The sequence below is a fragment of the Ammospiza caudacuta genome, chromosome 32 (genome assembly GCF_027887145.1).
Source record: "Ammospiza caudacuta isolate bAmmCau1 chromosome 32, bAmmCau1.pri, whole genome shotgun sequence".
Lineage (NCBI taxonomy): Eukaryota > Metazoa > Chordata > Aves > Passeriformes > Passerellidae > Ammospiza > Ammospiza caudacuta.
In genome coordinates, this window is record NC_080624.1 from 3,332,647 (window position 1) to 3,358,430 (window position 25,784).

General features: G+C 60.5%; 1 protein-coding gene across 1 annotated transcript; it reads right to left on the minus strand.

Annotated features, from left to right (window-relative positions):
• Window positions 1–299: 299 nt before the first annotated feature.
• Window positions 300–25,633, minus strand: LOC131570119 (ubiquitin-like modifier-activating enzyme 1). Its single transcript, XM_058822469.1, is given in 27 exon segments — window positions 300–595; window positions 1,365–1,465; window positions 2,028–2,129; window positions 2,448–2,639; window positions 3,448–3,540; window positions 3,622–3,710; window positions 4,571–4,760; window positions 5,666–5,740; window positions 7,158–7,353; window positions 9,088–9,152; window positions 10,170–10,366; window positions 10,995–11,160; window positions 11,917–12,072; window positions 12,736–12,816; window positions 13,553–13,663; window positions 14,335–14,490; window positions 15,212–15,358; window positions 16,432–16,529; window positions 17,352–17,484; window positions 18,100–18,190; window positions 19,425–19,531; window positions 20,502–20,636; window positions 21,558–21,593; window positions 21,595–21,727; window positions 22,691–22,749; window positions 23,764–23,874; window positions 25,555–25,633. Coding segments are annotated over 26 exon segments (3,156 nt in total). The 5' UTR covers window positions 25,555–25,633; the 3' UTR covers window positions 300–459.
• Window positions 25,634–25,784: the final 151 nt, after the last annotated feature.

Sequence of the window (25,784 nt, forward strand, 5' to 3'; positions counted from 1 at the left end):
ATCATGGAGTAATTTGTCACTGGTATCACATGCCAGCCATGGCAATGCCACCATGGAGTCATTTGTCACTGCTGTCACATGCTGGCCATGCCAGTGGCACTGTTCAATTGTCACCGCTGTCACATGCCAGCCACAGGAGTGCCACCATAGGGTCAATTGTCACTGCTGTCGCGTGCTGGCCATGCCGGTGGCACTGTTATCACATGCCAGCCACGGCAGTGCCACCTAGGGTCAATTGTCACCGCAGTCGCCAGCCGTGCCAGCACCACGTGACTCAGACACGCCCCCTTTTTGCCAAGGTCTATGTTTATTGGGCGGGGCCCTCACCCCGCCCCCAGACCCCACCCCCACCCAGGGGGCGGGGCCGACACAACAACGACTATGGGAGAGGGGCGGGGCGTGATGGGGCGTGGCCTGTGCGGGGGCGTGGCCGGGCGGAGGGGCGGGGCCGAGCGCCCCCTAGCGGATGGTGTAGCGCACGTAGGGCACCTCGATGTCGGCGTCGCTGTCGTCGTTGCAGCACAGCTCGAACACCAGCGCCTTGACGTGGCGGCCCAGCTTCTTCTTGGACACCCGCGTCACGATCTCTGTCATCCTGCGGGGACAGGGGACATGGGGGACATGGCAGGGACAGGGGGTGCAGCCTCTGTCATGCTGTGGGGACATGGCAGGGACAGGGGGCACAGTCATCCTTCGGGGACAGGGGAGACATGGGGTTTGGTCTCTGTCATCCTTCAGGGACAGGGGAGATGGCAGAGACATGGGGCATGGTCATCCTGTGGGGACAGGGGACATGGGGGACGTGGCAGAGGCAGGGGGCACGGCAAGGACATGGGGCACGGCCATCCTGGGGGGATAGGGGACATTGGGAACATTGCGGGGACAGGGGGCATGGCCTCTGTCATCCTGTGGGGACAGGGGACATTGCAGGGACATGGGGCATGGTCATCCTGGGGGGGCAGGGTGGGAGATGGGGTTTGGTCTCTGCCATCTTGCAGGGACAGGGGACATGGGGGACATGGCCTCTGTCATCCTGAGGGGACACGGGACGTAGCAAGGACATGGTCTCTTGTCAGCCTATGGGGACCGGGGGACACGGCAGGGACATGTGACACGGGTCATCCTTTGGGGACAGGAAGGGAGTGCCCGGGCACACACAGGGAGGGGACACAGCCACGCCCTGTCCCCACCCCTGGGACACGTCCCCCAACCACAGGGCTGCGTTCTTGTCCTCAAGACACGTCCCTGCCACAGGCTGTGTCCTTCCTCCAACCCTGCCCTGGACCCCACCTGTGTCCCCAGTACCCAAATGTCCCCATGTCCCCCGTGTCCCTGGTATCTCCCAGTGTCCCCGGTGTCCCTACGGTTGGTCGTGGCGCTCGCGCAGCTTGGCGGCCGGCATGAAGAAGGAGTAGAGCATGGACACGCCCTGGGACAGCATGGTGATCTCCAGCCGGTGCTCCTTCTGTGGGGACATGGGGACAGGGCTCAGCAGGGCTTGGGGACAGTGGCCACCATGGGAACCCTGTGACCTTGGGGACATTGGCCACCATGGGGCACCCATGGGACCCACATGGCCTTGGGGACATTGGCCACCACAGGGCTCAGTGGGGTTCGGGGGACATTGGCCACCACAGGGGTCAGCGAGGCTTGGGGACATCGGCCACCTTGGGGGTCAGTGGAGCTTGGGGACATCGGCCACCATGGGACACCGACAGGAACCCCATGGCCTTGGGGACATTGGCCACCACAGACAGGGGTCAGCAGGGTTCAGGGACATCGGTCACCATAGGAACCCTGCAACCTTGGGGACATGGGGACAGGGGTCAACGGCGATCGGGGACATCGGCCATCACAGGGGTCAGCAGGGTTTGGGGACATCGGCCACCACGGGAACCCTGCAGCCTTGGGGACGTGGGCCACCACAGAGGATTGACCTTTCCCCATTTCCCAGCATTCCCCTCTTGGTCGGGGTCCCTCAGTTGTCCCCTGCCCCTCTCCCAGTCCCTCCCAGTTGCTCCCAGTACCTTGAAGTAGGCGAGGAACTGGCGCAGGGTCATCTCCTGCCCATCGGGCTGCAGCCCCTGCACCTCGAACCGGTCCCACAGCGTCCACTCCACCTCGTAGTACTGGGGACACGGTGGGGATGGTCAGAGCCGGGGGGGGACCCCAAATCCCCACTGGGAGTGTCCCCTGCCCCACTGTGACCCCAAATCCCCTCTGGGAGTGTCCCCTGCCCCGCTGCGACCCCAAATCTTGTCCTGAAGGGACTCCCAGCCCCACTGCAACCCCAAATGCCCTTTGGGAGTGACCCCTGCCCCACTGCAACTCCAAACCCCCTCTGGATGTGATTCCTGCCCCACTGCGACCCCAAAGCCCCTCTCCCTGCACCTCCCAGCCACCCCAACCCCCCCGTGCCCTCGCCCCCCGGCCCTGGCAGTGCCCACCTTGTTGCGGGGGCAGGCGAGGGGCTCGGAGAAGCCCACGAAGGGCAGTGCCAGGTTGAGGAAGGCGTTTTTGTAGGAGCTCAGCCGGCGGTGCCCCTGCACCAGCTTGAAGAGCTCCAGGCACGCCAGGCCCACCACGGCCGCCGTGGTGGTGGCGATGGCCGGGATGATCTTCCCTGCGATCAGCTTGCTCTGGGGGAGAGACACAAAAAAACAAAAAGGGATTTAGGGTCTGGGGGATGGCCCCAAAAATCAGGCTGAGGGATTCACAGAATCCCCACAGCCCCACTGTGGGGTCCATATGGGGTCTGTGTGTGCCCCACACATTACAGAATAATCACTGGAATATTCCAAAGCACACCCAGCACCCATAATAACCCCATAGCACCCGTAACAGCCCCATAGCACCCTTGACACCTCACAACAACCCCATAGATCCCCCCAGACCTTCCCCCAGTGTGGTATTAGCAGCCCCCCAGTGCCTCCCAGTGCCCCCAATGCTCCCAACCCCTCAACCAGGGCGACATTAGCAGCCCCTCAGCACTCCCAGTGCCTTCCAGTATCCCCAGTGCTCCCAGCTTCTCATCTGGAGTGACACTGCTGCCCTGCCCAGTGTCCCCCCAGTATCCTCCAGCCTCTCCCCAGTGCTCCCCCAGTGCTCCCAGTATCCCACAGTCCCTCTCCAGTGCTCCCTCAATATCCTCCAGCCCCTCCCCAGTGCTCCCAGTATCCCCCAGTGTCCCCCAGTATCCCCCAGCTCTTCCCCAGTGCCCCCAGTGCTCCCCCAGTATTCTCCAGCCCCTCCCCAGTGCTCCCCCAATGCCCCCATAGTGTCCCCCAGTATCCTCCACCCCCTTCCCAGTGCTCCCAGTATCCCCCAGTGCCTCCCCAGTACTCCCAGTGCTCTCCCAGTCCCTCCCAAGTGCTCTCCCAGTGCTCCCAGTACCCCCCCAGCCCCTTCCCATTGCTCCCAGTATCCCCCAGTGCTCCCAGTGCCCACCTTGTGGCGGTCGGCCGGGGGGATGTCGTAGTTCTCTGCCCGCAGGTTGGAGGCGGCCACGATGAAATCCATGTGGAAATTGGTGTCGTCGTCCTGGGGACAGCCAGGGGTGGGTGAGGGTGGGCAGGGGGCACCCAGGGGTGGCTGGGGGGCACCCATGGGGGCAGCACCCACCTTCTCAAAGTCGATGGGGAACATCCGGAACCCCGGGAGCTCTGCGGGGCTGGGCAGCGACGCCCTCAGCTCCTCCAGGCGCCCGTCATCTGTGGGGAGAGAGGGGGACACGTGGGACCCCTGGCACCTCCTGGCACCCGTGGGACCCCCTGGCACCCCCATGGCACCTGTGGGACTCCCTTGGCACCCCCACAGCATCTGTGGGACTCCCCTAACACCCCATGGTACCTGTGGGACCCCCCCAGCCCCCCCCAGCCCCTCACCCACAGTGGCACTGCCAGGACCCCAGCCTGTGCCCAGTGTGGCATTGGCAGCTCTCCAGTGCTCCCAGCCCCTCACCCAGTGCCCCCCAGTCCCCTTCCCAGTGCCTCCAGCCCCTCTCCCAGTACCCCCCCAGTTCTCCTAGTCCCCCCAGTGCCATACCCAGTGCGGCACTGGCACTCTGCAGCTCCTGTCCCAGTGCCCCCTAGTGCCCCAGCCCCTCTTCCAGTGCCCCCCAGTGCCATACCCAGTGCTGCGCTGGCGCTCTGCAGCTCCTGTCCCAATGCCCCCAGTTCCCCTGGTGCCATACCCAGGGTGGTGCTGGCACTCTGCAGCTCCTGTCCCAGTGCCCCCCAGTGCCCCAGCCCCTCTCCCAGTGTCCCCAGTGCCCCCATCCTGTACCCAGGGCAGCACTGGCACTCTGCAGCTCCTGGTCCAGTTACCCCCAGCCCAGTGTCCCAGTGCCCCCAGCCCCTCTCCCAGTTCTCCCAGTACCCCCCCATCCCATACCCAGCGCGGCGCTGGCGCTCTGCAGCTCCTGTCCCAGTGCCCCCAGCCCCTCTCCCAGTACCCCCAGTGCCCCCCATGCCATACCCAGGGCAGCACTGGCACTCTGCAGCTCCTGTCCCAGTTACCCCCAGTGCCCCCAGCCCCTCTCCCAGTGTCCCCAGTGCCCCCCGTGCCGTACCCAGCGCGGCGCTGGCGCTCTGCAGCTCCTGGTCGGACACGTGGATGCGCACGCCGGCCTTGGGCGCGAACGGGGGCACCCGCACGTGCCGCACCAGCTCGGCCACGGCCGCCCGGTCCCGCGAGCCCGCGATGCCGTAGCTCTGCGCAAACAGGTTCGCCGCCGCCACCACGTAGTCCAGGTGCAGGGGCTGCGGGACACAGGGCACAGGTGGCACCCAAAGTGGCACGGGGGGCACCCAGAGGGGCACGGGGGGCACCCATGGGGCAGGAGTGGCACCCACAGGGCTACCCACAGAGGCCGTGGGGCAGGGGTGGCACCTAGAGGAGGCAGGTGGCTCTCAGAAAGGCAGAGATGGCACCCAGAGAGGTGAGGGGTGGCACCCACAGGGCAGGGGTGGCACCCACGAGGGGCAGGTGGCACCCACAGGGAGCGGGTGGCATTCAGAAGGGCAGAGGTGGTGCCATGGGGCAGAGGTGACGCTCAGAGGGGCAGTGGTGGCACCCAGAGGGGCAGAGATGGCACCCGCGGGGGGCACCCAGAGGGGCACAGGTGGCTCCCACAGGGCACAGGTGGCACTCGGAAGGGCAGAGGTGGCACCCACGGGGAGCAGGTAGCATTCAGAAGGGCAGAGGTGGTGCCATGGGGCAGAGGTGACGCTCAGAGGGGCAGAGGTGGCACCCACAGGGGCATGGGTAGCACCTACGGGGGCACAGGGGGCACCCATGGTACAGGGGCTGTAAGACACAGGGCACACATGGCACCCAAAGGGACACGGGGGGCACCTAGAAGGGCACGGAGGGCACCCAGAGAGATGAGGGTTGGAACCCAGGGGGCATGGGGGGCACTCAGAGGGACAATGGTGTCACCCGTGGGAGACAGGTGGCACTCAGAAGGGAAGAGGTGTCACCCACAGGGCAGGGGGGGCACCCAGAGGGGCACAGATGGCACCCAAAAACTGGAACCCGACAATGACCAACAATTCCCAAAAATGAGTTTTGGGACCATGGGCCCAAAGGGTGACACAGGTGACAACCCCACCCCCACAGGTGACCCAGGTGATGTCCCCTCCCCCCCCCAGGTGACCCCACTCACGTTGTCGGGGTCGAACACGAGCGGGTGGGGGCAGCGCTTGGGCCCCGACCAGAACAGGGTGCCCGAGTTCGTTTTCTGCAAGGGAGAGAGAAATCAGAGTTAATGAGATCATTAATTGAGATTAATGAGCTATTAATTGAAGTTAATGAGCCAATTGTTTAGGTAACAATGTATTAATTACGTTAATAAGGTAATCAAGGGGTGCTCCCCTATTCTCCTGGCAGATATTGGGGTAAATGAAGTAATCAATAGGGTTAACAGGGTAATTAATTGGCAGGTGTTGGGGTAAATGAAGGAATGGGGGTAAATGAAGTAATTAATGGGGTTAATGTGGTAATTAATCCAATTAATTAAATTAACAAGGCAACGAAGGCTCTGCCACCTGTTCTGGGGAGAAGTTGTGCAGCAGCTGGCAGATATTGGAGTAAATGAGGTAACTAACGAGGTTACTGCGGTTATTAATTGGGGCTAACAATGTAATTAACTGGGTTAATGAGTTAATTAAGGGACTCCCACCTGTCCTGGGGGGAATTTGTGCAGCAGCTGGTGGCTGTTGGGGTAAATGAGTAATTGATTGGGGTAAATGAGATAACTGATGGGATTAATGGGGTAATTAATCTGGGCTAAAAATGTAATTACTTAAATTAACAAGTTAATTAAGTCACACCTGTCCTGGGGGGAAGTTGTGCAGCAGCTGGCAGATGTTGGGGTAAATGTGGTTGGGGTAAATGAAGCAGTGGGGGTAAATAGGATAACTAATGGGATTAATAGCATCATTAATTCAGGTTAACGAGGTAATTAACCAGGCTAATGAGATAATTAACAGGTGCCCACCTGTCCCGGCGGGGGGGGGAGTTGTGCAGGAGCTGGCAAATATTGGGGTAAATAAAGTAGGAGTAAATGAAGCAATGGGGGTAAATAAGGTAACTAGTAGAGCTAATACGGTAATTAAGTTGGGCTAGTGAGGTAATTAATTAAAGAAGGAGTTAATGAAGCTCTCCCACCTGTCCCGGGGGGAAGTTGTGCAGCAGTGGGCAGATGTCAGGGTAAACGCGGTTGGGGTAAATGAAGCAATGGGGGTAAATAGGGTAACTAATGGGGTTAATAGGGAAATTAATCGGGGTGAATGATGTAATTAATTATATTAACAAGTTAATGAAGCTCTCCCACCTTTCCCAGGGGGAAGTTGTGCAGCAGCTGGCGGATGTTGGGGTAAATGCGGTTGGGGTAAAGGAAGTAATGGAGGTAAATAGGGTAACTAATGGGATTAATAGCATCATTAATCCAGGTTAACTAGGTAATTAACCAGGCTAATGAGACAATTAACAGGTGCCCACCTGTCCTGAGGGGGAGGTTGTGCAGGAGCTGGCAGATATTGGGGTAAATAAGGTATGGGTAAATGAAGCAATGGGGGTAAATAAGGTAACTAATGGAATTAATAGCGTCACTAATCCGGGCTAATGAGGTAATTAATTAATTATGAGGTGCCCACCTGTCCCGGGGGGAAGTTGTGCAGCAGCTGGCGGATGTTGTTGCTGTACTGGCGGTGCCAGTGCCGGCAGGCCCAGGCCACGCAGTCGGGCCAGGCGTGGGGCCGGTCGCTGACCAGGCTGCGCTGCACGGCCTCCAGCACCTCCAGCGGCTGCGTGCCCGCCAGGCGCAGGGTCCGCTCCAGGAACTTGGGGTCCCTGGGGGGAAAGAGGGGGGTACAGGGGGTGACAATGGGTCACAGAGGTGCCCGCCAGGCGCAGGGTCCGCTCCAGGAACTTGGGGTCCCTGGAGGGAAAAGGGGGTGCAGGGGGTGACAATGGGTCACAGGGTGTGCTCCAGGAGCTTGGGGTCCTTGGGGGGGAAAATGGGGTGCAGGGGGTGACAATGGGTCACAGGGGTGCCTGCAAGGCGCAGGGTCCGCTCCAGGAACTTGGGGTCCCTGGGGGGAAAAATGGGGTGCAGGGGGTGACAATGGGTCACAGGGGTGCCCGCCAGGCAGAGCGTGCGCTCCAGGAACTTGGGGTCCCTAGGGGGAAAGAGGGGGGTACAGGGGGTGACAATGGGTCACAGAGGTGCCCGCCAGGCGCAGGGTCCGCTCCAGGAACTTGGGGTCCCTGGGGGGAAAAGGGGGTGCAGGGGGTGACAATGGGTCACAGGGGTGCCTGCAAGGTGCAGCGTGTGCTCCAGGAACTTGGGGTCCCTGGGGGGAGAAATAGGGGTGCAGGGGGTGACAATGGGTCACAGGGGTGCCTGCAAGGCACAGGGTCCGCTCCAGGAACTTGGGGTCCCTGGGGGGAAAAGGGGGTGGCAATGGGTCACAGGGGGTTAGGGGTGTCACAGGATCTGCTCCAGGAACTTGGGGTCCCTGGGGGGAAAAATGGGGTGCAGGGGGTGACAATGAGTCACAGGGGTGCCCGCCAGGCAGAGCGTGCGCTCCAGGAACTTGGGGTCCCTGGGGGGAAAGAGGGGGGTACAGGGGGTCACAGGGGTCCCTGGGAGGAAAAGGGGGTACAGGGGGTGACAATGGGTCACAGGGTGTGCTCCAGGAGCTTGGGGTCCCTGCGGGGAAAAATGGGGTGACAGTGGGTGACAATGGGTCCCAGCGGTGCCCGCCAGGCACAGGCACCTTGGGGTCCCTGGGGGGGAAAAGGGGGTGCAGGGGGTGACAATGACAATGGGTCACAGAGGTGCCCGCCAGGTGCAGCGTGCGCTCCAGGAACTTGGGGTCCCTGGGTGGAAAAAGGGGGTGCAGGGGGGTCACAGGGGTGGCTGGGGGGAAAGGGGGTGCAGGGGTTGGGGGTGGGGGTCACAGGGGTTCCCGCCAGGTGCAGGGTCCGCTCCAGGAACTTGGGGTCCCTGGGGGGAAAAGGGGGTGGCAATGGGTCACAGGGGATTAGGGGTGTCACAGGATCTGCTCCAGGAACTTGGGGTCCCTGGGGGGAAAAGGGGGTACAGGGGGTTATGGGGGTCAAAAGATGCAGGGTCCACTCCAGGAACTTGGGGTCCCCGGGGAAAAACGGGGTGCAGGGGGTGACAATGGGTTAAGGGGTACACTCCAGGAACTTGGGGTGCCTGGGGGGAGAAATGGGGTGAGAATGGACACAGGGGTTATGGGGGTACAGGGGTAATGGGTGTGCTCCAGGAACTTGGGGTCCCTGGGGAAAACGGGGTACAGGGGGTTATGGGGGTTCAGGGGGTTATGGGGGTGAAGGGTCCCCTCCAGGAATTTGGGGTCCCCGGGGAAAAGGGGTGCAGGGCATTATGGAAATCCCAAAGGGGTGAATTTGGGGTCTCCAGGGAAAAGGAGTAGAGAGTTAAGGGGGATCTCCATGAGGCACAGGGTCCACTCCAGGAATTTGGGGTCCTTGGGGGGATTCCTGTGGGATTTGGGGGCTCCATTGGGATTTGGGGTGCCCGCCCCCCACACTCACATCAGGTACTGGTTCACGTTCTCGGCCGGCTGCTTGAAGAGCCCCTCGAACTCGTCACGCGCCCACTGTGACAAATAGGGGGGTCACTGGGGGGGGCCTGGCACCGGGGGCACCCCAAAACGGGCACTGCAGTGCCCAGCACACCCCAAAACGAAAACTGCATGTCCAGGAAATCTCCAAACCAGAACCCAGTGTCTAAAACCCCCCAAAATGGGGAGTCAAGTGTCCAGACCCCCCCAAAAATAAGGAGTGTAGTGTCCACAGCCCCAGAACCAGAACCCAGGGTCCCGAACCCCCCAAACCAGGGAACTGTGTGTCTGGGATGCCCCAAAACCAGAACCCTTGTGTCCAGGACCCCCCAAAACATGCACTTCAGTGTCCAGGACCCCCAAAATCAGGGAACACTGAGTGTGGGATCCCCTCAAATGGGACCCCACTATCCAGGACACCCCCTAAACCACAGCCCTATTGTTCAGAACCCCCAAACCAGAACCCAGGACCCCCAAAACCACAGAACCCAGTGTCCAAGACCCCCCAAAACAACAACTCCAGTGTCCAAGACCCCCCAAACCACAACCTCAGATCTAGAACCCCCCAAAGCAGCAAACCCAGAGTCTGGGATGCCCCAAAACAGAACCCCAGTGTCCAGGACCCCCCAAAGAACAACCCTGGTGTCCAGACCGCCCCAAAATGTGCACTTCAGTGTCCAGGACCCCCAAAACCAGGGAATAAGGAGTCTGGGATCCCCCAAACTGGGACCTCAGTGTCTAGGACACCCCATAAACCACAACCCCAGTGTTCAGAACCCCCAAATCAGAAGCCAGGACCCCCAAAAACCACAGAACCCAGCGTCCAAGCCCCCCCAAAACAACAACTCCAGTGTCCAAGACCCCCCCAAACCACAACCCCAGATCTAGAACCCCCCAAAGCAGCAAACCCAGAGTCTGGGATGCCCCAAAACAAGACCCCTGTGCTCTCCAGCACCCCTCAAACACCACACAACCACCTGGAAACCCCCCCAAAAAAAAACCAGCTGGGCCCCCCCAGGTGCCCCCCACAGCCGTGGGCACACCTGGACGCACCTGCAGCGTGTGCTCGATGGCGTTGGGGAAGTTCTTGAGGGTGCAGATGGGAATGGCCTTCTCGGGGGGGTCCTGGCTGGAGCTGTAGGACTCGCTCAGGAACGGGATCACCACCTGCACGTTGCCCTTGGTGCCCAACGTGCCCGACTCCAGCAGCGGCTTCCGGTAATAAACGCAGCGCCGGTCCATGTACAGCCCTGCCCGGGGGTGTGGGGCAGTTATGGGGCAGCCCAGGGGGTGTGGGGCAGTTATGGGGCACGGCCAGGGGCTGTGGGGCATCCCATGGGGTACAGGGCACCCTCACGGCCTATGGGGTACCCCCAGATATGGGACACCCCACAGTACACGCTGTCTAAGATCTCTGGGGGTTATGGGGCACCCCAGAAGTTATAGGGGACCCAGATATGGGGCACCCCCAAATATGGGGCATTTTCTAATATTGGGCACTCCCAGGGCTATGAGGGACTCGGGGCACAAGCAGGGGCTATGGGGCAGCCCCCCAAGGGTCTCCATAACCCTCAAGTGTCCCCATAACCCCCCCAAGAATCCCCATGGACCCTCAAGGGTCCCCATAGCCCCCCAAGAATCCCTATAGACCCCCAAGAGTCCCCAGAGCACCCCAAGGGGGACCCCCAAAGGGTCCCCATAGCCCCCCCAAGAATCCCCATGGACACTCAAGGGTCCCCATAGCCCCCCCCAAGAATCCCCATGGACACTCAAGGGTCCCCATAGCCCCCCAAGGGTCCCAACAGCCCCCAAGAGGAATCCCCAAAGGTCCCTCCAGCCCCCCAGGGGTCCCCGTGGCCCCCAGCCCCCCGCGCTCACGCGCGTCCACGTTGTCCAGCGCGTTGGCCACGCCGTCCAGCCCCTCGAAGAAGTCGTCGTCGTAGACGCGCTCGGTGTCGGGGCCCACGCGGTCGGTGCGGCTGCTGACGCGCAGCGCCGGGTTCATCTCCCGTGCCGCCGCCGCCGCCCGCTCCGACTTCAGCTTCTGTGGGTGGGGACAGCGGGGAGGTGAGCCACGCCCCTCGGGACACGCCCTGGTGGGCCACGCCCCTTTCCTAAGGCACTGACGCATCTCAGAAGTTCAATTGGTGATGCTGGCCAAGAAACTCAATCGGTGACATTGGTCAAGAAACTCAACTGTTGATGCTGAGCACAAAATTCAACCGTTGATGTTGGCCAAGAAACTCAACTGTTGGTGGTGGCCAACAACTCAACTACTGGCATTGAGTACAAAACTGAATTGTTGACAATGGCCAAGAAACTCAACTGTTGACGTTGACTACAAAAGTGTAATTGATATTAATCGAAAAACCAATTGTTGACGTTGACCAAAGAAACTCAATCAGTGGCGTTGGCCAAGAAACTCAACCATTAATGTTGAGCACAAAACTTGATCATTAATATTGGCCAAGAAACTTATGAGCACAAAACTCAACTGGTAACATTGGCCAAGAAACTCAACTGTTGATGTTGACCAAGAAACTCTAAAGGTGACATTGGCCAAAAAACTCAACTGTTGATGTTGAGCACAAAACTCAACCACTGATGTTGACCAAGAAACTCAACTGTTGACCTTGGCCAACTCAATGGCAGCATCTTAAGGGTGGCCACCCAACTCCCCCTGGCTCTGCCCCTCCAGACCCCCCAAACTCTGCCCCTCATCGTCTCCTCAACTCCTCCCTCCCCACTTGGTGTAGCCAACCCAACGTTGGCCAACCCTTGGGTCACTCCCAGCCCTCACCGTGACGTCCCACGGCCGGAAGAGGAACTGGCGGTTGAGGTTGGACTTCTCGATGGTGTCCATGTCGGTGACGGTGACGCTGCCCTCGGGGCCGCAGCCCAGGCCCACCATGGCGAAGTTCTTGAGCAGCTCGCAGCCGATGGCCCCCGCCCCCACCTGCCGGGGACACATGGGGACACGTGGGGACACGTGGGGACAGAGCACGGGGTGGCTCATGGGACTGGGGACATGTGGGGACAGAGCAGGAGATGGCCTGTGGGGTTGGGGACATGTGGGGACAGAGCAGGAGGTGGCCCAGGGGGTTGGGGACACATAGGGACAGAGCATGAGGCTGCCCACAGGACTGGGGACATGTGGGGACACAGCAGGAGGTGGCCTGCGGGGTTGGGGACACATGGGGACACAGCAGGAGGTGGCCCACAGGGCTGGGGACACAACAGGAGGTGGCCAGTGGGGTTGGGGACATGTGGGAACACAGCACAAGGTGGCCACTGGGGTTGGGGACAGATGGTGAGAAAGGGATAAGGGTGAAGGGACACTTTGGGACACTCAAGAGACGAGGACACAAGGGACATTGAGGACATACAGATGACTTGAAGGAACAATCAGGAAATGTGTGAGGACACCAGGGGACACCTAAGGGACACGTGGGGACACCTAGGGTGGCGTGTGTGTGGGAAAGGCGTGTGTGGGAAAGGTGACACTTAGTAAATTCACAAAAGGAAATTTGGTGACATTTGAGGAAGACGTGACAACACAAGAGACGTGTGGACGATTGAGAACATGGGTGGGGACACTGGGGACATTGGGGACACTGACCACAAAGTACTTCTGGGCGCCCAGCTTGGCCTGCAGGTCGGCCCCGAACACGGCGATCTGCCCGTCGTAGCGGCTGTTGCGCTGGGGACAACGTGACACCGGCGTCACCTGGCTGTGTCACCTGCCAGGGGACACCCCTGGGGCTGCAGAGCCACCACAGGGACTCAAGAGTGACAGCAGCCATGGCTGTGCCCTCATGGAATGACCACCCATGGGTGCTGGGTGGCCACCACCGGCTGTCCCCAATGGGGTGACCAATGGGGATCCTCTAACCGATGTCCTCCAACTGATGTCTCTCCAAGGTGACACTACCCAGGGGTGACACCTGCAGCCCCCCTGGTGTCCCCCAGATGTCCCCGTGTCCCCTCACTGGGTGGCACTGCCGCTCAGTGAGCAGTGTGTTGCAGTTCTCGTCACATGTCCCTTAGCCCCCATGAATGTCCCTGAGGTGTCCCTTCACTGGCTGGCACCGCTCCTCAGGTGTCTTGCAACCTCCCCAGGTGTCCCCCAGGTGTCCCCATGTCTCCTCACTGGCTGGCACTGCTCCTCAATGAGCAGCGTGTTGTGGTTCTCCTCAGGTGTCCCCCAGCCCCCGGTGTCCCCAAATGTCCCCAGGTCCCTCAACAGCTGGTACTGCTCCTCAGATGTCTCCCAGCCCCTCCAGATGTCCCCGTGTCCCCCCAGGTGTCCCCGTGTCCCCTCACCGGCCGGCACCGCTCCTCGGCGAGCAGCGTGTCGCGGTTCTCCTCAGCCCCCAGGGGGTTCCCTCAGCCCCCAGCCCCCCCAGGTGTCCCCAGGTGTCCCCGTGTCCCCTCACCGGCCGGCACTGCTCCTCGGTGAGCAGCGTGTCGCGGTTCTCCTCGGGCAGACACTCGAGCGCGTCGAAGTAAAGCCACTGCGTGATGGGCGTGAACTTCCCCGACACGGCCTGGGGACAGCCAGGGACAGTCAGGGACAGTTAGGGACAGGGACAGCCCGGGGACAGCCCAGGGACAGTCAGGGACAGTCAGGGACAGGGACAGCCCAGGGACAGCCCGGGGACAGTCAGGGACAGGGACAGCCTGGGGACAGCCCAGGGACAGTCAGGGACAGGGACAGCCCAAGGACATATCAGGGATATGAACAGCCTGGGGACAGCGAAATCCTGGGGGACACGTGAGGGACATCCCAAGGGATGGATCAGGGACATCCTGGGGACACGACAGGGACAGGACGTTGGGGACATCCCAGGGGACACGTCAGCAACAGGGCTGGGACCATGGTGGACGTGTCAGGGACAGGAACCCGGAAACATGTCAGGGACAGGGACCCAGGTGACACGTGAGGGACAGGACAAGGACAAGGTGGCAACCTCACAGTGACACATCAGGGACAGGGCCAGGACCCTGAAGGACACTTCAGGGACAGGACAAGGCAGTGACCTCAGGAGAGCCCCAGCAAACACCTCAGGGACACCACAGTGACCCCAGGGGACACAGGGGACAGCAGGGGACACAGGCACCGAGTCTGGCACCCCCGGCAGGGCCAGCTGAGCAGCTCCAGCTGTGACACACAGGGGCAGCAGCCCCAGGTGGCCTTGGGGACACGGGGACACGGTACCTTCATGACCTCCTGCGCAGCCAGGCCGCCGATGAAGGCGTTGACTGGGGCCAGGTCCCCGGTGGCCTGGAACGCCAACTCCCGCACCAGCTCCTCGTCCAGCTCGGCCCCCGCCGCCACCTCCTTGGTCAGGGCCACCACCTCGGCCGCGTCACCCTGCCGGCGACAAGGACGGGGACACGGTGCTGGGGACAGTGCTGGGGATGGCCCATGAGCAGGGCTTGGTGGCCTCCATGGCCTCAGTGTGCCCAAAGGTCACTCCACAGTCTGTGACACCCCCAAATGATGTCACCAATGTCCCCAAGAGATAGGGGGACCATGGTGGGGGTCCCTGTGGGTGCAGGACCCAGTGGCTTCATGTCCCCAATGTCCCTCCAAGCCCCAAACACCCCCAAGCCCTCTGATGTTCCCAAATTCTGGTGGGGCCCAGGTGACCTCTATGTCCCCAACACCCTTAATGCCCCAGTGTCACCACCTGTGGGTGGCCATGACAGGACAGATCCTGGTGGCATCCATATCCTCAACACCCTCAACATCACCAGTGTCACCAGCTGGTGACAGGGCCCCAGGGACACTGTGTTGGGGCAGGTCATGGTGACGTCCATGTCCCAAACACCCTCAATGTCCCCAGTGCCACCAGTGACAGGGCCCCAGGGACATTGTGTTGGGACAGGTCATGGTGGCCTCCATGTCCCCAACACCCTCAATGTCCCCAGTGCCACCAGTGACAGTGCCCCAGGGACATTGTGTTGGGGCAGGTCATGGTGGCCTCCATGTCCCCAACACCCTCAATGTCCCCAGTGTCACCAGTGACAGTGCCCCAGGGACATTGTGTTGGGGCAGGTCATGGTGGCCTCCATGTCCCCAGTGTCCCCACCTGGTGGCGGGGCCGCGGGGCGCGGCCGTGCTGCTGCAGGAAGCGGTGCAGGCCCTGCCACGCCCAGTGCAGCATCGAGGGCCTCTCGGCCTTGCCGAAATCCGTCACCATCATCTCGGGCTCGGCCAGCGCGTCCCGCAACCGTTTCTGGGGAGAACGCACCAGTGTAAACCAGTATAAACCAGTATAACCCAGTATAGACCCCTATAGCTCAGCACAACCCAGTATAGCCCAGTATTTACCAGTATAACCCAGTAGAGCCCAGTATAAAGCAGAATAGCCCAGCATAACCCAATATAAACCAGTATAGCCCAGTATAAACCCCTATAACCCAACACAACCCAATACAAACCAGTATAGCTCAGTATAAATCTCTATAACCTAATACAAACCAGTACAGCCCAGTATAAATCAATACTACCCAGTACAATCCAGTATAACTCAATATATCCCAGTATAAACCAGTATAAACCAGTACAGCCCAGTATAAACCCCTATAGCCCAGTATAATCCAGTATAACTGACTATAACCCAGTATAAACCAGCACAGCCCAGTATAAACCCATACAGTCCAGTATAAACCAATACTACCCAGTACAATCCAGTATAACTCAATAGTACCCAATATAACCCAGTATAAACCAGTACAGCCCAGTATAAACTCTTATAGCCCAGTATAATCCAGTATAACTGACTATGACCCAGTATAAACCAGCACAGCCCAGTATAAACCCATACAGCCCAGTATAAACCAATACTACCCAGTACAATCCAGTATAACTCAATATATCCCAGTATAACCCAGTATAGCTGCATAAACCCAACATAAACCAGCACAGCCCAGTATAATCCAGTATAACCCAATACCACCACTATAATCCAGTATAGCCCAGTATAACCCAGTATACACCAGTATAATCCAATACAATCCAGTACAACCCAGTATAGCTCAGTATAACCCACCAGCCCCCAAGTCCCTCCCAGTGCCCTCCCAGTGCCCCCCAGTCCCTCCCAGTGCCCTCCCAGTGCCCCCCAGTCCCTCCCAGTGCCCTCCCAGTTCCTCCCAGTGCCCCCCAGTCCCTCCCAGTGCCCTCCCAGTCCCTCCCAGTGCCCTCCCAGTGCCCCCCAGTCCCTCCCAGTGCCCCCCAGTCCCTCCCAGTGCCCTCCCAGTTCCTCCCAGTGCCCTCCCAGTGCCCCCCAGTGCTCCCAGTGCCACTCACGAAGTGGATGTGCTTGGGCATCTTGACCTGGGTGACGATGCCACCCCGCACGTAGTCCCCGTAGCCGCTGGTGTCCCCGATGCTGAACGTGTACGGCCCTGGGGACACCCCAAAAAGAGATCCAGGTGTCTGGGGCACCCCAAAAAGAAACCCTAGGTGCCTCAGACACCCCAGAAGAGGCCCCAGGTGCCTCAGAGACCTCCCTAGAGCAGCCCCAGGTGCCTCAGAGACCCCACAAAGGATCCCCAGGTGCCTCAGAGACCCCACAAAGGATCCCCAGGTGCCTTAGGCATCCCAAAAAGAACCCCCAGGTACCTCAGACACCCTAAGAAAGGCCCCCAGGTGGCTCAGAGGGCCCCCCAGAGGAGCCCCAGGTCCCTCAGAGACCCCCTCAAGGACCTCAGTGTACCTCAGAGACCCCCTAAGAACAGTCCCAGGTGCCTCAGAAATACCGGAAGGCCCCCCAGAAACCCCAAAAAGGGGCCTCAGCTGCCTGAGAGACCCCAAAAAGGACCCTTAGGTGCCTCAGGCATCTCAAAAAGGACCTCAATGTACCTCAGAGACCCCAAAAAGGATCCCAGGTCCCTCAGAGACCCCATCAAGAACCTCAATGTACCTCAGAGACCCTTTAAGGACAGTCCCAGGTGCCTCAGAGACCCCCCAGAGCAGCTCCAGGTGCCTCAGAGACCCCAAAAAGGACCCCCAGGTGCCTCAGAGACCCTAAGAAGGGCCCCAAGTGCCTCAGAGATTCCCTAAGGACACCCCTAGGTACCTCAGAGACCCCAAAAAGGACCTCAATGTACCTCAGAGACCCCAAAAAGGATCCCCAGGTGCCTCAGAGACCCCAAAAAGGACCCCCAGGTGCCTCAGAGACCCCAAAAAGGACCCCCAGGTGTGGGGCCCCCCAAGGCAGGGCTCACCCAGCACTCGGATCTCCACGGGCCCGCAGCGGTTCAGCTCCTCCATCCCCTCCACCTCCGTGAAGGTGACAAAGTCGCCCGTCTCGAAGCCGTGACGCGCCTCGTCCAGGCAGGTCACCTCCCCAGGACAGCCCTGGGGACACGGGACAGGGTGAGGGGACACAGGGGGGACACCCAGGAACCTCCCCAGGAACCTCACCAGGACAGCGCTGGGGACACGGGACATGGTCAGGGGACATGGGGGGACACCCAGGAACCTCCCCAGGAACCTCCCTGGGACAGCCCTGGGGACACGGGGACAGAGTGAGGGGACACAGGGACATCCAGGAACCTCCCCAGGACAGCCCTGGGGACACGGGACAGCGTGAGGGGACATGGGGGGACACCAAAGAACCTCCCTGGGACAGCCCTGGGGACACGGGGGGGACACCAAGGGACCTCCCTGGGACAGCCCTGGGGACACAGGGGGGACACCCAGGAACCTCCCCAGGACAGCCCTGGGGACACAAGGCACAATGAGGGGGACACAAGGGGGACACAGGGACACCCGGAAACCCAGAGGGGACCTCACCCAGAAGGGACACTGGGACACCCAGGAACACCCCTGGGAGACATGAGGGGACATGGTGGGGACACAGAGGGGACACAAAGGGTGCTGAGGGGACCCAGTCACCCTGGAGGGAACACAGAGGGTGCTGAGGGGACCCAAAACCCTCCTGGGGACACCCCGAGGTGTCCCCTCCCATACCTTGGTGACCATGGACACCATGGCACTGAGGGGCTGCTCCCCGTTGGGGTCTGTCACCACCATGTCGTCCCCAAAGTCACAGAACAGCTGCCTGTGAGGGGAGGGGGGTCAGTGCTGAACCCCAAAAGGGATCCAGCCCCAAATCCCATCCTAAAAAAATCTCCTAAAAATCCCCCCTAAAAGGGATCCATCCTAAAATCCCCCACCCTAAAAATCCCACCTCAAAAATCCCACCCCAGAAAGGAATGTCCTAAAATCTTCCACCACAAAAAAGGGCTCCCCTAAAAATCCCATCCCAAAAGGGATCTACTGGAAAATTCCCACCATAAAATCCCACCCCAGAAAAGAATCTCCTAAAAACCCCACCCCAAAAGTGATCCACCATAAAATCCCCTCTCTAAAAAGGAAACTTCTAAAAACCCCACCCCAAAAGAGACCTGCCCCAAGAGAACCCACCCCAAATGAGATGCACCCCAAAAACCCCACCCCAAGAGACCCATCCTAAAAGACCCTTCCCAAAAGGGACCCACCCTAAAAGGTCCCCACCCCAAAATTCCCCCACCCTAAAAGGACCCACCCCAAAAGGGATCCACCCCAAAAGAAACCTACCCCAAAAAGGGACCCACCCCAAAAAGGACTCACCCCAAAAAGGGATCCACCCCAAAAGAAACCTACCCCAAAAAGAGACCCGCCCCAAAAAGGACCCACCCTAAAAGGGACCCCAAAAGGGACCCCCCCCAGAAAAGACCCATCCCAAAAGGGATCCGCCCCAAAAGAGACGCACACCAAAAACCCCACCCCAAAAGAGACCTGCCCCAAAAGCACACATCCCAAAAGGGACTCACTCCAAAAGGACCCTTCCCAAAAAAGACCCACCCCAAAAGAGATGAACGCCAAAAATCCCACCCTAAAAGAGATCCACCCCAAAAAGGACCCCCCAGAAAAGACCCACCCCAAAAGGGACCCACCCCAAAAAGGACCCACCCCAAAATTCCCCCCAAAAGGACCCACCCTAAACAGGACCTACCCCAAAAGGGACTCCCCAGAAAAGACCCACCCCAAAAGGATCCACCCCATAATGGACCCACCCCAAAAGGGACCCAGCCCAAAAAGGGACCCCAGCCCAAAAGGGACCCACCCTAAAAGGACCCACCCCAAAAGGGACCCACCCCAAAAGGGACCCACCCCATAATGGACCCACCCTAAAAGGACCTACCCCAAAAGGGACCCACCCCAAAAGGGACCCCACCCCAAAAGGGACCCACCCCAAAAGGGACCCAGGCCAAAAGGGACCCCAAAATGCCCCATGTGGGGGTGCCCCTCACCCGAAGAGCCCGCGCGTGTCGGCCACCACCAGTTTGATGCCGTGGCTGTGGCAGAAATCGCCCACCCAGAGCTGCTCCTCCAGCGGGGAGTTGGTCAGCACCACCACCTGTGGGACAGGCACTGGGCACTCACCTGGGCACACAGCTGGGCACACAGCTGGGCATTCACCTGGGCGCTCATCTGGGCACACAGCTGGGCACACACCTGGGTATTCACCTGGACCCTCACCTGGGCACCCACCTGGGTATTCAGCTGGGCACACACCTGGGTCCTCACCTGGGCACCCACCTGGGTATTCAGCTGGGCACACACCTGGGTATTCACCTGGGCACTTATCTGGGCACCCAGCTGAGCTCTCACCTGGGCACTTGCCTTGGTCACCCGGGCGCCCACCTGGGCATTCACCTGACTATTAACCTGGCTCACCTGGGCCACCCACCTGGATTAATTGGGCTGCCTGGCCCTGGGTGGGCACACCTGTCTGAGGGGGTTACACCTGTACCCAGGTGGGCACACCTGTCTGAGGGGGTTACACCTGTACCCAGGTGGGCACACCTGTCTGAGGGGGTTACACCTGTACCCAGGTGGGCACACCTGTCTGAGGGGGTTACACCTGTACCCAGGTGGGCACACCTGTCTGAGGGGGTTACACCTGTACCCAGGTGGGCACACCTGTCTGAGGGGGTTACACCTGTACCCAGGTGGGCACACCTGTCTGAGGGGGTTACGCCTGTGCCCAGGTGGGCACACCTGTCTGAGGGGGTTACACCTGTACCCAGGTGGGCACACCTGTCTGAGGGGGTTACACCTGTACCCAGGTGGGCACACCTGTCTGAGGGGGTTACGCCTGTGCCCAGGTGGGCACACCTGTCTGAGGGAGTTACGCCTGTGCCCAGGTGGGCACACCTGTCTGAGGGGGTTACACCCGTACCCAGGTGGGCACACCTGTCTGAGGGGGTTACGCCTGTGTCCAGGTGGGCACACCTGTCTGAGGGGGTTACGCCTGTACCCAGATGGGCACACCTGTCTGAGGGCATTACCCCTGAGCCCAGGTGGGCACAGCTGTGCCAGGTTACCTGGAATGTGCCCAGCAGCTCCTTGGACAGCGGCTCCCGGGTGCTGCTCACGGCCACGTACGAGTTGAGCTCGGCCAAGCGCGGCAGCGTCGCCTCGGCCCGGCTGCGCCCCACGTCCTCCTCCCGCAGGTAGAACTGGGGGGAACGGGGGTCAGGAACCCCAAAACAATCCCAAAAACACCCCCAAAATAACCCCAAAACAGCCCCAAGAACATCCCCAAAACAATCCGAGAAACATCCCCATAGCAACCCCAAAAACATCCCCAAAACAACCCCAAAACCGTCCCCCAAACATCCCACATTCTCCTCCCACAAGTAGAACTGGGGGGAACAAGGGGCCAGGAACCCCAAAACATCCCCAAAAACATCCCCAAAACCATCCCCATAAACATCCCAAACAACCCCAAAAACATTCCCCAAACATCCCACATCCTCCTCCAGCAGGGAAAACTGGAGGACACGAGGGTCTGAAACCCCAAAACAACCCCAAAACATTCCCAAAATAACCCCAAAACCACCTCCAAAACACCCCTAAAACACACCAAAACCACCCCAAACCCCCTTAAAAACACCCCCAAAACCCCTACAAACACCCCCAAAACGCCACCAAAACCACCCCAAACCCCAACAAACACCCCAAATCACTCCAAACCACCTCCAAACCCCAACAAGAACCCTAAAATCCCCCCAAACGACTCCAAAACCCCAACAAACCCAACAAACCACTCCAAACCACCCCAAAATCCCCCCAACCCACCCCAAAATCCAATAAGCACCCCCAAAATCCCCTCAAACTCTCCAAACCACCCCAAAACTCCAACAAACACCCCAAATGACACCAAACCGCCCCAAAACCCTACCTTCCCCCCACAAACCCTTCCAAACCACCCCAAAACCCCAACCTGCCCCCCAAAAACCCCCAAATCCCCCCCCAACGAACCTCCCTCCAAAATCCCCTCACACCCGGAACAAACTCCACCACCCAAACACAGCAATTAACAACAATTTAAGCTAAAAAAAAACCCAAAAAACCCCAAAAACCTCACAGGGACCCACCTGGGAGGCCAGGTCGGCCCAGGCTGCGGGGTGGGGGGTCGTGCAGGGTGACAGATTTGACCCCCCCCAGCACCAGGTTCTTGGCCACCTCCACGCCCAGGCCCCGCAGCCCCGACACCAGCACGTTGGAGGTCTGCATGCGCTTCATGGCCTCGTGGCCCAGCACGTACCTGGGGGGGAAAAACCCCAAAAATGTCAGGGGGAACCCTAAAACACTCCGTGGGAGCTCAGAACTCAATGGGAACCCAAAAATCTCAGTGGGAACCCAAAGAACGCAACAGGAACCCAAAAATATCAGTGGGAACCCAAAGAATTCAATGAGATCCCAAAGAACTCAACAGGAACCCAAAAATCTCCAATGGGATCCCTAAGAACTCAGTGGGATCCCAAAGAAATCAATGGGAACCCCAAAATCTCAATGGGATCCCAAAGAACACAATGGGAACCCAAAAATATCAGTGGGATCCCAAAAATTTCAATGGGAACCCAAAGAACTCAATGAGAATCCAGAAATCTCAATGGGAACCCAAAAATCTCGGTGGGATCCCACAGAACTCAACGGGAACCCAAAAAACTCAACGGGAACCCAGAAATCTCAATGGGAACCCAAAAACATCCATGGGAACTCAGAACTCAACGGGAACCCCAAAATCTCAGTGGGATCCCACAGAACTCAACGGGAACCCCAAAATCACCATGGCATCCTAAAGAATTCAATGGGAACCCAAAAATCTCAGCGGGAAATCAGAGCTCACAGGGGAAATTTGTCAAGGTTGGAGGAACCCTCCTCAATTCAATGGTGTTCTGCTTCATCTTCTGTAGTTATTAAATATTTAAATAAAAAGTATTAAAAAATCCCAAACTACGGAAAAACCCCAAATCCACGGGGAAACCCCAAACCCATAAGGAACCTCAAATCCATGGCAAAACCCTAAATCCATGGGAACCCCAAAACTCACGGGGCAAACCCCAAATCCATAAGGAACCTCAAATCCATGAGAAAACCCCAAACTATGGGGACCCCACCACTCCACAGGGAGCCCCCCAAGTCCGTGGGGACCCCAAATCCTCCTTGGGGACCCCAAAACCCCCCCGGGGACCCCAAAATGTCCCCCCGTGTCCCCCTCACTCACAGCTGGCGGGAGTAGAGCCCCTCATCGATCTCGGCCTCGGCCCCGTTCTTCGCCATTCCCTGGGGACAGAGGGGACAGCGGTGCCACCACGGGGACAGCGGTGCCACCAGGGGACAGCGGTGTCACCAGGGGACAGCGGTGCCACCATGGGGACAGCGGTGCCACCACAGGGACACTGAGGGTGACAATGGGTGCTGTGACACCCTGGGACAGGGAGCAGGACCCCCAAGGGGTGGCAGGAGGTGACAGCAGGGTGGTGTCACACCACGGTGACAACAGTCGGGCTGGTGACACTTTGTGGGTGACACTGCCCATTGTTGAGGGGACATTGGGGACCTGGGGGACAAATGTCACAAAGAGGGACAGTAAATGACCCTGAGCAGAGTAAGGGGACATGGAGGGACAGCCCCAAGACCCACAGGTGACACCAGGTGACACCGCACCCCCAGCAGCAGCTCTGAGCACCACAGAGGTGACAATGACACCAGGGGCTCCCCAGAGGGTGACAAAGCCACCGTGGGTGGTCCAGGGTCCCCAACAGGATGGTGGCACTCAGGAGGTGGCAATGAGGGGTTGGTGGCACTCGGGAGGGGTTGGTGGCCCTTGGGAGGGGACAGTACCACTCAGGGGGGGTTGGTGGCACTCAGGAAGGGTTGGTGGCTCTCAGGAAGGGACAGTGGCATTCACGAGGGGTTGGTGACACTCAGAGGAGTTGGTGGCACTCGGGAGGTGGCAGCATCACTGGGGGGGTTGGTGGCACTCAGGGCACGGCAGTGTCACTCAGGGGGGGTCGGTGGCACTCAGGAGGTGGTGGTGAGGGGTTGGTGGCACTCAGGGGTCGGTGGCACTCAGGGGTTGGTGGCACTCGGGGGTTGGTGGCACTCAGGGGTCGGTGGCACTCAGGGGTTGGTGGCACTCGGGGGTTGGTGGCACTCGGGGGTTGGTGGCACTCAGGGGTTGGTGTCACTCAGGGGTCGGCGGCACTCAGGGGTCGATGGCACTCAGGGGGGGTCGGTGGCACTCGGGGGTCGGTGGCACTCAGGAGGTGTCACTCAGGGGTTGGTGGCACTCACGTTGGCGGGGGTGACGCTCGGGGACACGGCGGGGGCAGGGGCACGGCTGGAGCCCGTCGGTGGCTCTGACCCAGAGACGCGGCGCTTCTTCGACAGCGGGGAGCTGGACATCTGGGGACAGCGAGGGACAGTGAGGGGACAGCTGGGGACAGCTGGGGACAGCGAGGGACAGTGAGGGACAGCTGGGGACAGCTGGGGACAGCGAGGGACAGTGAGGGACAGCTGGGTACAGCTGGGACATCAGGGACAGTGAGGGGACAGCTGGGACATCAGGGACAGTGAGGGACATCTGGGGACAGCAAGGGACAGTGAGGGGACAGCTGGGGACAGGGACATCAGGGACAGCTGGGACAGTGAGGGACATCTGGGGACAGCGAGGGGACAGTGAGGGACAGCTGGGACATGTGGGGACAGTGACAGTCAGGGACAGCTGGGGACAGGGGTACAGCTGGGGACATCCGGGGACAGGGACAGTCAGGGGACAGTCAGGGACAGCTGGGGACAGGGAAAGGGACATCAGGGACAGCTGGAGACAGGGAGGGGACAGCTGGGGACACCTGAGGATAGGGACAGTTGGGAGACAGGTCAGAAGACATCTAGGGACATCTAGGAACAGAGACAGTCAGGGGACACACGGGGACAGGGACACGTCAAGGGACAGCTGGGGACACCTGGAGACAAGGACAGGTCAGGGGACACACGGGGACAAAGAGAGGGTCAGGACATCCATGGGCAGAGGGGAGCTGGACATCTGGGGACATCTGGGGACAAGGATGGGGTCAGGACACATCTGGGGACATCCAGGGACAGGGACAGCAGCAAACTGGACACTTGGGGACAGCCAGGGGTCAGCCGGACATTTAGGGACAGGGACAGAAGCCAAGCAGGGTCACACGGGGACAGGGCTGGGGACAGCAGGGACACTGGGACAGACAAGAGGTGACAACTGCGGCCACCTGAGGTCACCAACAGCAGGGGGTGACACACAGGGTGGCACCGAACAGGACACAGCGACACATAAAGTGACGAGAGGTGACACCGGGGACAGGGGATGATGCTGGAGGTGACACCAGGTGACACCGGAGATGGCAACGAGGGCCAGCAGGGATGGAGAGGGTGATGCAGGGTGACACCAGGTGACGGCGGGGACAAGGAGGGTGACGCCAGGTGACACAGACGGTGACACACCAGGTGAATGGGGTCACGGGCGGGGCCACCAGGTGCGACAGCTCCCCCGCGCTGTCCCATTGGCTGTCGCCGCCCCGGTGACACCGCGGACGGACAGAGCGACACGCAGGGACGGACGGACACACGGAAGGGTGGGGAGGGACACTTGGGGACAGCGAGGCGGCACTGAGGGACATCAGAGCGCACCAGCACCCCCAGAGCCAGGCACGGCACCGCCCCCGCCCCCGAGAGCGCTCCCAGCCCCGGGCGGGTCCCGGGGGGGTCCCGGGGGTCCCATCCCGGGCCGGTCCCGCCCTCGGGGCCTCCCTTGCGGGGTTCCCCATTAACCGGGGCGGGTTCCCCATCCCCGGGGGTCCCACCCAGGGGGGTTCCCCATCCCCGGGGCTCCCCGAGCGGGGGTCGCGGTTCCCCCCGCGCTCCCCATCCTGAGGGTCCCGCTGTGGGGGGGGCGGTTCCCCCTCACGGCTCCCCCCCGGCCCCCTCAGGCCCGGCGCCGGATCCCGCAAGGCGGGGCCGCACTGGCCGGCCCCGGGGCCGCCTCCCCGCGCCCCTGCAGACCGGAGCAGCCCCCGAGCACGCCCGGGCTCGCCGCCGGCCCCGCACCAATGTCGCTGTCCAGGCCCCGCCGCCGGGTCCCGCCCGCTCCGCTCGGCTCCTCCGCGACAAGATGGCGGCCGCGGCCGCTGCCACCCGCCGCCCCCTCCCTGCGCGCGCGAGGCCACGCCCCCCGCGCTCTTCCATTGGTCGGCGCCGCCCGGCGCCGCGGTCTCATTGGTTGTCTCCTCCCGCCACCGCCCGCCCCCCTCCCTGCCCGCCTCACCCGACGCGAGGAT